General features: G+C 30.8%; 1 protein-coding gene across 1 annotated transcript in view; it reads left to right on the top strand.

Moving 5' to 3' along the window:
* Positions 1-906: 906 nt before the first annotated feature.
* The window catches only part of LOC115241400 (plastin-2), a 66,668-nt gene continuing 55,722 nt past the window's right edge, over positions 907-11,852 (top strand). The window contains exon 1 of the mRNA XM_029817145.1: positions 907-1,427. Coding sequence (XP_029673005.1) covers positions 1,377-1,427 — 51 coding nt within the window. The 5' untranslated portion in view covers positions 907-1,376. The remainder of the gene's footprint in view (positions 1,428-11,852) is intronic.

Genomic DNA, 11,852 nt, shown 5'->3' with positions numbered 1-11,852 from the left:
AATATGTAGATAAATACGCGACAATGCGAAATTTTGTTTTTAATCTAATTTTACCTCAGTATATATAATTTTTAAATAATCCTATATACAAAATGTTCTGGAACCATCAGATATTTTCTTTAATTAACAAATTTTCTGGCCAATTTGGAGACAATTTTTCCGCGACGAAAATGTTGAGGAAAGGTATCATAATATTTTGCAAGTTTTCAATTTTTTTCATTATGTGTGTATTTTTGTAGCTAAATCTTGAACTAAAAAGTTCCCTTTATTAAAGTAAACTCCACCTGAAACTAACTAAAAAAATGTAGTTTTGTTAATTTATTAATTCTCTCTCTCTCTTTTTCTATCTATCTATCTCTATCTCTCTATTCTCCTTCTCTCCCATCTCCCTCTTACCTTCTTTTTCCCCTATCCCCCTCTCCCTCTCTTTTTCGTATTCTCTGCAAAAAATTTAATTCGTGAAAAACTCTTCTTTTTCACGATCGCTTATAACTCAAAAATGATTAATTCCTCGACATTTTCGCTAAGGAAAAATTATTTCCAAATTCAAAGAATCTGTTATTAAAAGACCCCCCTATAATTTAGAGAAGCTCTGTTATATAATATTATATAATATTATATATGTACGTAATATAGAATACAGATAAGTAATAATTAAATTAGATAATAATAATTCAACAACTAATTTCATTTTTAAGTGTATTTATTAAATGAAATTTAGTGTACCATTTGTGTGTATGGAACGAAAATTCGGGGACCGACATATGTCAATCCAGTCAAACTGACGCTGGGCGATTCGGAAAGACTCGTGCGTTCTCGGTGACGGTCGGGCCGCTGGCGCGCGCTGTGTGTGTATGCTTCTCTCCGTATTCCTTATTCCTATTCCTATCTACCTACTACCTACTACCTACGCCAGACGCCAGTGTCAGCAGCCAGTGTTCGCTGCGACTCCGAACGGGTGGGATGTTGTCGCGCGCTTAACTTCAGCTGGCTGAGATCGCAGAATCCCAAAAACGTTTTTTCCGAAACGCGCATCGCAACTCGCAACTAAGTCGTTTCTAGTCAGTATCAGGTATCGTGCGTTCGTGTTTGCACGACGACATCGAATAAGAAAATCGCTGATTGTGATCATCGAGAGTACCGTCGCACGTTGCGAGCCGCATTGTGTCACGGTGTGTACAGAGCATATACGCGAATCGCCGGCGCTCGAAAGGGACAAACGGTTCGAAAGAGGAAGTGAGAGAGAAAAAGAGAGAGAGAGAGAGAGAGAGAGAGAGAGAGAGACCAGGCGGGCGTGAAAGAGTGACAGAGAAGCATCGACCGAGGTCGCTGTCGCGGAGAAAGGAAAGGCGGAAGGATTATATATTCGGACAAACATGGCCACTGCGATCGACGACCGGCAGGAGCTATTGGAGCAATTTCAAGCGGTGAGTATATTGTTGTATCTTGTATCCTCGTGAAAAATTTGCGCTTCTCGGATCTTGCGCCAGAGTGATAACGCATTTTCCTCTGTTTTCTGCGGTCTTAGCTACCGCACGAGGTCTCTTATCGATCGCCGGTTTTATCAATGTGGAAACCTATCTACTCTCTAGATTGCGTTCCCAATCCTTGGAGTAGAATAGCGTTTGGTTGACCAATCAGAATAAAAGAAATTTTTGTTTCTTTCGTTCTTATTAGTCAATTGAACGCTATTCTGTTCCAAGAAGTAAATTTTCGAACGCAACCCTGTAGAAGCCGCGCCGGTTGTCGCCGCCCTGTCAATCACAGGTGCTGGTCCGCGCCTTCTGCGCACCTGTGAATCAGAGCTGCAATCGAGAACGTCCTTTTGAGCTGAATCATATTTCGCGTTAGGTTAATTAGCGACGTGGAATATGCCGATCTCTCACTTCTGACTTGTATGTTAGAGATTAACGTGTGTCATCATTTGATCATAAGATCAAATGATCAGTTGGCCATATCGCAGGGCCGAATATATTTAAAAATTTTAGTTTCTTTAAAAAATTTTGATTTTATTAAATTAAATAATTACATTGAATTACAATAAAATTAATCGGACCATTAATTAAACGAACAAATATATTATACATTTAATGTTCGTTTATGTGCGATGTGACGCAGCAATTTGTAGAAGTTTTATCAATGTATTATTTTTCGTTTATGCATCTTTGGACAATGCAGTTGAACAAAATTTTATGATATATAGATTAAATATTATTACTCACTGATAATATATGACCTGCGCGCGGAGATGTAGCGTACATACTTTGTCGATTTAATAATATTTTTTTTGAACACTGTTGGGGCAATTGTAAACATAGATAGCGATATCGATAAAAGAAACAACAAGGCTTATTGAAAATGAGATAACAAAAAATTATACAATGAATATATAATAAATAGTTCCTTTCAGTTATACAGTGATTAATAAATAATAGTTCTACGATATTATAAGCCTAATATAAAAATTCGAAAATTATTAGCAACAATTTCTGTAATTAAGAAATTTAAATAATATTGTACTCACTTCTGACTTGTATGTTAGAGATTAACGTGTGTCATCATTTGATCATAAGATCAAATGATCAGTTGGCCATATCGCAGGGCCGAAAATGAAAAGGTAGACGTCGCCCACGATATTTTAAGCTCATAAAACTCGTATAATATGTAAAATATTTATATTAAATCATATATCATTGTATTCGTTTCAAACAGCGCTACAATTTTTATTGTGTCGAAATATCCATATTGTTATAAAAAATTTATGCATACTTTTTTTTTCATTAACACAGATAGCTTTATTTAATTAATCAAACTTAAATTTGAAATTTAAATTTAAAATTAAATTAGTTAAATAATGTAAATTATACATTATTACGAATAATATAAATTAGTTATTATTATAATAATTCAAATTGTGTTATTAAACAAATTCCTCAAATTTAAATTTATCTTCACACAAATCAGAGATAACAAGTGTTACTTATAATTTAGAAGTCCAAATCTATATTTTATACATTATAAAGTAAATTGGGATGGAGGAAGAAGGGCGGCAGGAGAGACAGCCAATCTCTGTATGTAAACATTCTCTAATCGTAGCTTCGTTTTTCGGCGATATTTGTCTTTTGTGTTATCATCAACAAATCTGGCGATTTTTTTAATTATATTTTATCTCGTGTGGAGATGAATAAGAGAAATCAAATATGTTTGCTACAATTTTTGCAAATACAATTGGAGAATCTCGTTGTTACTCTATTGTATTCTATTCTTTGTGATAGACTTTTCACGGTTGATCGGTGCGAGCGCTTGTAATCTGCTTGTGAACTGCTATTTCCGAAAGCATTTTCTTCTCTCACCACTGCGATTTCGATCGTTTTCGAAAGACGACCTGACTCTACAATTACACGATAACAACTTTTTACTGTCTGAATCGGGAAATAAGCTGTTGTTGAATTTTTAAGTGACATAATAATAAATGTATATTTAGTGATCTATTTTTAATGGAATTTTAATCCATTAACGACCGATAGCAGATTTCTTTGTGATAGGACTGTTATTATCAATGAAACGATTTTATAATGATGAATTCCACAAAATTGAATGTGATTGTCAATGCAAGGTCAATAAACGTTACCTATTTAATGACTTTAGCATTAATCGACGAGATTTTTAAAAAATAAAAATAATGATAATTTAATTAAACTTTTTTATATTATGATTATGCAGTCTTTTTAAAGAATATAAAACGTTTTTAATCATAATTACATATATTATATATATTATTTATATATACGTATATAAAATGTAGTTGTACAGGTATGTATTATAAGTCATAATTACCTATATTCATTTTCTACCCCCACTACACATGAAAAATCAGATTCGGATATATTTTGTAATTAAGTGTCAATTTGCTGCTAATTTATTGTTCTAAGTGCGAATTTACAGCTTCTAGCTTTCTATTAGCTTTCTAGTAAAAAAATAATATTAAAGATTAACTTGCCTTTATGTTGGCACATCCACTTCCAAAAAACATTTACAGCGAATCGTAAACCAAAAGACAATTATACTAGAATTTGTTGTTAATTAAGTGCTCAAAAGTACTGCAAACAGATTTTGAAAATATTAAGACACATTTTATAGACATATCAACATGACATATTATGAAGATATAAAAGTAAGATCATTAAAAATAAAAAGATAATAATACCAGCTTGTTATAAAATTGATTCTTGAATTAATTGCTCTCTAAAAATAAACTATTTAGGAATTTATTGCTCATTTTTTAACTTAGAAAAACAAGCCGAAGGTGACGGTGCTAGCTTGCCTACAAGAGTAAAATACATTAAGGGCCGGTTGTTCCAACTTCTTGGTAGATTTACCCGTCAATCACCCATTAGATAAATATCAATATAAATAGAGACCTTAATACGGTTATTGGAATACAGAGTAAAATTACCTTTTGGTAATAACAATTTAACCCATAGATAAATTTTACCAATAGATAAAACAACAATTATTGACAATTATTGATTTATCTAATGGGTAATTGACGGATAAATCTACCAAGAAGTTGGAACAACTGGTCCTAACGCAATTAATTGCTATAATGTTCTTGATCTTAAAATATTTCCCGAATTAATTGTGATGTGTAAGATATTCGTTGTGTTTTTCGGAAATGTGGGATTGCTAGCATAATAGTGAATCAACATCTCCATTTTTAATATAATTTTCTTACTAATGAATAGGTGTTACAGATTTTATATGAAATTTTTAGAATCCTTTTTAAAGGTAGCGCACCCTTTGTCATACCGGTTTATCGAGTCCCGCGTTAATCTCGGACAAGCGAGTTTCCTATGGTATGCACGAAAACATTTAATCAGGTTGTATTGGAATATCGACATATACAGGATGTAGTAAACTCAGCGATAAATTATCGGTTTCGCAGTTATAATTTCCGTTTTTCGCGAATCAAGCTCTAAAATTGCAAATAGGTGAAACTATTTTTTTATTTTTAATTTTGAATTGACTTTAATAGGTTTTCATTCAGGTCTTGGCTATATACTGATATATCTAATGTTAAGACATAAAGGTATTTTTTTTTTCATTGTGTTTATGCAGATATGTATAATAAAATTGCGAGAACGAAGATGAAGGCTGCATCTTAAAAATAATGACCTTACGTTACTACGAGCGAGATAGCGGAATTGTTCTTTTCCGCCTCGATCATGTCGAGAAAGTCTTCAATTATCTTATTGATCGCATTACTGGTGTGCGAGAGGCAACCCCTTCCTACATCCTGCATGGTAAAATTGTATGCGAACGATATATTGTATAAGGGCCATTTCAAAAGCGTGTCACCCCCATGGCGTGATGAATCATCACACTTTAAAGTCGATCAAATATAATACGACATGTTGTTTGCAGACAGAGATCACTTTTTCTTTTTACGCGCGAAAAATACTTCTTGGAAAGGATTAAACGATTTGTAACTATTTTTTTACAGCTTTGTACGTACTTATTGATATGTATATTGTACATTTGTCACGCTTAATATTTAATATCCATTAATTTCACTTATGCTTGTTTTCATGCTATTTATTTCTCACACGTGATATTTTATCTTAAATATAGTTTCTTTATTTATGTTCTTGTTTTCCTTTTCTTAATCCAATTTTTTCCCGATTAATTATTTTTTGCTTTTTATTATAAAAATTGTATCTTTTGCAAATATTCGAAACTCTCGATGTTAAGAAATGTAATTATTTTGAAATAATAAAACATTCTGCTGTAATTTCAAAATTAATAAATAAAATTAATAATAAAATAATAAAATAAAAAATTATAAATTATAAATTACAAAATTTATATTTTATAAAAATTATAAAATATAATAAAATAAGTAATATTAATAATAAAATAAAAAACATTAATAGATATAATCACGATTAACAAATCATGTACATTACGACGAAGTATTGTAATAAGCGCAATTTTAGAATGGTATCCTTCTTTGAGATTTCATTTTTTTCTTCAAACTCGGTTGGCTGTAAAGACAAAGTGTGAAAGAACGACATGTACTCAGCAGTGTTTTTCCAACGAATTACCCGTCACCCTTTCGCTGTTGTTCTTGACAGGATGATTCTTATCCTTGTGCATTCGAGCATATACTTTTTTACATCGCCGTAAGCACGATCACACGAGATGCGTATTCAAATACTGAATCAGAAGATTAAAGTGTATACATAGAAAATTATTTTTATAAATAAATAAATAAACGAAAACATTTATGGCGCTTTTAATTGACTATGCAAAAAAAGATAAGCATGATGCATACTGGACAATGGAAAATTTTATGAGTATGCAGGATGTCCAGTTTTTTCGGTGTTGATATCATCTTCGATGAGACGAGAACGGCTATCGCATGTTTATATTTTTTTAACGTTTAGCGTCCAATTTTTTAATAATCAAGATTAAAAATTTTTTAAATTAAAATCTATTTTTTAAAATTATGTAATGAAAAAATATATGATATAAATAATGATAACATACATTTAATATTAATATATGATTGTCAATTTATTAAATAACTCGATTTAATTAATAAACTCTTGAAGTTTTATTTTAGTCTCTAATATCTTCATAATTATTTCATAATCTTTGATTAAATTTTTATTAAGATTGACTTTTAATGATCTACGATTATCACTTGACCACTTGTAATAAAAACACTCTATGGAGTGCTACACGCATTGCAATATGTTCTTTTTCAAACATCATTTTTGCGGATTATTGAAAACGGAACAATGCATATATCTTGAATTATGGATGATGAAAGAGCCAGACGCGAAATAAAGCGGAAGTGTGTGCATGAATTCGAGCTGTCGAAACTCGCATTTCGCTCGTATTTTCTATCTGATATTTGCTTCTGGAATTTCGCACTTTATTTGCTAGCGAAGGCAATTCACTGTGTCAGCATGATGACTTTTTTTCGTACCATACTATCGAGTCGATGTAAAAATATTCCAAATATTAAGATAATTATGTAGCTCGATTATAGCGACTGAAATTAAATTGATTTATTTCTATGTATCTATACAGGGTGTCCCAAAGCAAACTTGACAACGCTCGTGAGTAGATAGAGCACAGTAAACTGAACAGAAAAGTCCTGTACCATTTTCTTCTATAACGATTAATAAAGGAGTTATTATTGAGTAAAGTCTGGCCAATCAGCGTCGACCTTTAGCCGCGCGCCTGGTAGTGTGCGTGAGCGCTCCGTCGCTACGGCGACATACACTAACAGACGGGCGGCTCACTGACGTGCGTCCAGCTAAAAGTCTGCGCTGATTGATCATACTTTACTCAATAATAACTCCTTTATTAAGCGTTATAGAAAAAAATGGTACAGGACTTTTCTGTTCAGTTTACTGTGCTCTACCTGCTCACGAGCGTTGTCAAGGGTACTTTGGGACACCCTGTATATGTAAAAATTTATATATGAGATATACATATAGATAGTTATCGTGATTTTCGCATGTATATTATTCACGCTAGAGCTATAACGGATTGTGCGTATGTACATGCGAAAAGATTACTCCAGAATAAATAGGAGCACGTGTACAAGCGGCCACCCGAAGCGCGTCGTGTCACCGCGTTGGCACGTGCCGTTCTTTTCTTATCCAGTAACCGCGTTGGTCTTTCATAAAAACAGTGGAAGACCAACCGCTGTGAATAAGTAGCGTTAGTTCACTCAACATATACATGATTATAACGAGAACAAAAATATTGATCTAAATATCGAGAATATTCGATAGTATAATTTTATTCGCACGAATTTAAGACTTTGTGCGAAGTTTTATTTGTTAATCAATTTAAATATTTTTTATTCATCGATTTTAAGATTTTAGATTTCTAGGTTTTTCTCTTTCGCTAACAATAAGATGATTAAAATGATAATTAAAAGTAAGCGCTTGCGCTTCGTGACTATATAATAATAATAATGTAGAAGTGCAAATATTGTTAACAGATGCATTTCATGCGCCGGAGATTCGCGAGATATCGCGAGATCGTGTAGTCGGTCAAAAACTATTTCATAGCTTTACAAGCATGAAATTAATGCGGGATCGTCCACCGATATTCGCACAAGAAATATTTTATGTATTGTGGATTATAAAACAGAATGACTTGGCAAAATAACGTAAAAAAAAAGAAAAGAAAGGGAATTATATATCTTTATATAATGCTTTTAAATTTTAAATTAATACATATTCAAAAATATGTTAGGTATGTTATTAAAAATTATTATGATAGCCTTCCTCTTTCTCTCTCTCACCTTCTCTAAACATTATCTACGAACATAATTTCGAAATTCTCGTGATGCAAATATCGTAATGGTGCGTTAATGTCAGGACTAAAAATGTAAAAAACCGGTTTTTTTTTCTAATAGTTGAAAAAAAGAAAATTTTGTTCTTTTTTCATTATTTTTTTAAATATAATATTATTTTTTTTTGCTAACATAATAAAAAAAATAAAGTTCTTATATTTTTAATTAATTCTTTTTCGGAAGTAATTTTAATGGATTAATGAGACTTCTGCGGCAAATGACACCAAATTCGACATGATTCGGATAATTTTCAATTAGACAATTGCATAACAAAAATTTTTATTAATTAAAAATAATAATTACATATAATTATATAGCCAATTGGAATGCGAGTTACATTGAAAATAATAATGGTTAATTCAAATCTATCATCTAAAAAGCTAAAAATAATGAAAAATCAATTTGCTGTAATCAAGATATAAAGATATTAAACATCTGAAAAAAAAAAAAAAAATAACAAAGCTTTTTTTTTTTTTATTTACATCTCTAATCAAGATATTGCATCAGGTTATTGCATTGTATGTTTATTTCGATAACGAGAGACGAGATAAGAAACAATTCGTTTACAATTGCAAAAATAATATATATTATCTCACAATATTTATATACCTATACGTTTTAGGATATTCCTCGAATTTTTGCAGAGCGAGCCAATTCGTACGAACAGACGCAGCTGGCGTAAAGACTGCTCTTATCATTAGAAGGCTAATAATGTCTACTATTCCAATTTGTTGCTCAACTACGTTGCTACAACCTATAGCGGCATGCTACAATTGTTATGTAATTGCACGCTACTGGTATAGCAAATGGGTCGCGCGATCGACTGTTTAAAAGTAAGATCGTTGCGTAACTGCGTCTAGGTCGCCTGTGTAATGCACATATTACATATATTTTACTAAACAGTGGTTCTCAATGACTGCACTATCTTTCTGAAAAACCTGGAATTCCCTCTCTCTTTGTTAGGGACTTCTTTTTTTTAATCAGGGGATTATTATGTAATTTGTTTGGAATACAGAATTTTTTCAAAAATTCTCTGTTAATTTTGCTCTTACATTGCAAGTAGTCGACAATCCACCGATTTGCCAAGTTGTGAATTATATGTGTTTAAAATATATTATAAATGTATTTATATATAATATTTTTTTCTGTTTATATATTTTATGTCTTACAATTAGTAAAATACTGAATATGCTGTACACATTCTTTATATTAATTTTTAATGTAAGAAGAATTAAAGTGATATGCAAGTAAAAAATGTGTATCTTATGAAAGCCACATATACATATACACACACACACATTTAATCCTTTTCAGTATACATTATCAAATCTAATATTTAAAATTTATTTTTTTTTTGTATGAAAGAAAAGCATTATAAAATACACACAATAAAAACACTTATTTTAAAAAGTTTTTATTTTAGAACATTTAAACATTCTCTAATTTGTCTAATTTCTCGAATTTTAAACAAAAATATCTGGAAGATTAGGGAAATTTTAGGGAATTTTTTTACAAGATTTGACACCTTAATAAGACGTATGATTAATTATTTTAAAGGTGACATCGATTTTATGCAGTTTAATTAAGCGTGCATTATTTACGAAAAAAAGCTTTTATTCGATATTATTTAGTTAAAAAAGTAAAATAAAATTATAAAAGTGCATTACTTACATAAGATTCTAGCATTGTTTCTTGATAGCAGTCAAATTAATAGCGGTAGTTAATGGCGCAACAATGTATGATAAGTTTGGTAGTGAATCATTTTTGATTATATTTAATAATAATCTCCTTTAGCCACCTTGAAGTACGCAAAAAATGATTGCTATAGTAACTGAATTATCATCGTTCGATACATTCATATCATGAAAAAAAAATTAAAATATTGAATGATATGAAACATATTTTGCATAATCGTGATCATAAATATTATTATAATTATTATCACAATATAAATTAATTATAATTATATTTTTTAATTAGAATATTTATAATTGGAAATTCATTTTCGCGTAGAGCCAATTTTTATAAAGTAAAAATAAGAGAACTATAAAAGAGCCAACTTTTTTTGCCGTAACTTGTTACTTTGATATTTAGTGAATTCAATTTTCTTTCTGCGCTTGATATTTTTCGCGTATATAGCTGCATTTTCTACCATCAATACACACAAAGCACATATATATGCATGTATGTATGTATGCATGTGTATATATAGAGTGTGCCAACCCACTAGATGTCTTTTTAATAACAGATTCTCTGGCCGATTCGGAGACGATTTTTCCTCAGCGATAATGTCAAAGGGGAGGTCATCAATTTTTTCAAATTTCCGGTTTTTGCCCTTATATATTTTTGTAACTAACGATAAGTCTTAAATTAAAAATCTATTAAAGTAAATTCTACCTGAAAGTAACTCAAGAATGTAGTTGTGTTTATTTTCTAATTTCACAAAAAGTTTGGTTTACGAAAATCTATTTTCTTTTTAATTGCTTATATCGGAAATTATCGATATTCTCGCTGAGGAAAAATCATCTCTAAATTAGCTAGAGAATCTGTTATTAAAAGAACATCCGGTGATTTTTTTAGACACTCCCTATACGTGTGTGTATATATATACATATAATATAAATATAAAATATATATATAATATAAATATAAAAGTATATATAAAAATATCATACATAACGTTTTCCTTGTTCAAAATGGCTCTACATCGGAAATGCGATCCGTGAGGAATTCCGCTATAGATTTGATTAACACGAGAACGCTGTACTATGAATGCGATCGTTATGGCAGGCAACTTATCATTCGAAGCTCTTTTTGTCCAGTCAAATTAATCTGTGAATTCCGTCTTTGATACCGGCTGGATGTTTCTGTTATCTATTTACCTTCGTATACTGCGAGCAGATTGAGTTTAAATACAAAGTTCTTCAATAAAGCGAACACGCGTACAAATATTATTTTGAAGTGTCAAGATTTAACTATCTGTCTTAATCAGAAGTTATATGTTATGCCACTTGCGAGATATTCGGTAAGGCTCTAAAAAACATATCTTCAATGATTTGTTACTATTCTCTTGATAAAAATATTATCTCGCAACTTGTAATAAATTGTAATCTATTATTATTAAAATAATTAAATATTTTGGTAAATGTTGATATTAGCGCCGATCCGAGGGGTGTCTCACTGTCGCAATACATGTACATTTTTTTCTGGGATTACTTACGCATTACTTCGTATTACGTCGTATTCGCATTATGCCGCATTACTTCGCATTGATTTACAAGTCCTATAGCACAAAACAATAATAACCCAGACAAGATTAAAACATCTTAAAAAGTAAAAATAATGTCGTTATAACGTCTTTAGAACGTCTTTTAGATAGGTACGCGTGAATAATTCTCTAAAAGTTAAATTTATGATTATTTATCAATATTTCAGATAAATAGATAACAAGCGCAAAAAAAAGATAATTTGG

The sequence above is a fragment of the Formica exsecta genome, unplaced genomic scaffold, assembly GCF_003651465.1.
Source record: "Formica exsecta isolate Colony F162 unplaced genomic scaffold, ASM365146v1 scaffold482, whole genome shotgun sequence".
Taxonomy (NCBI): Eukaryota; Metazoa; Arthropoda; class Insecta; order Hymenoptera; family Formicidae; genus Formica; species Formica exsecta.
Note: the sequence above shows the minus strand (reverse complement) of the source record. Positions and strands in the feature narration are given on the sequence as shown.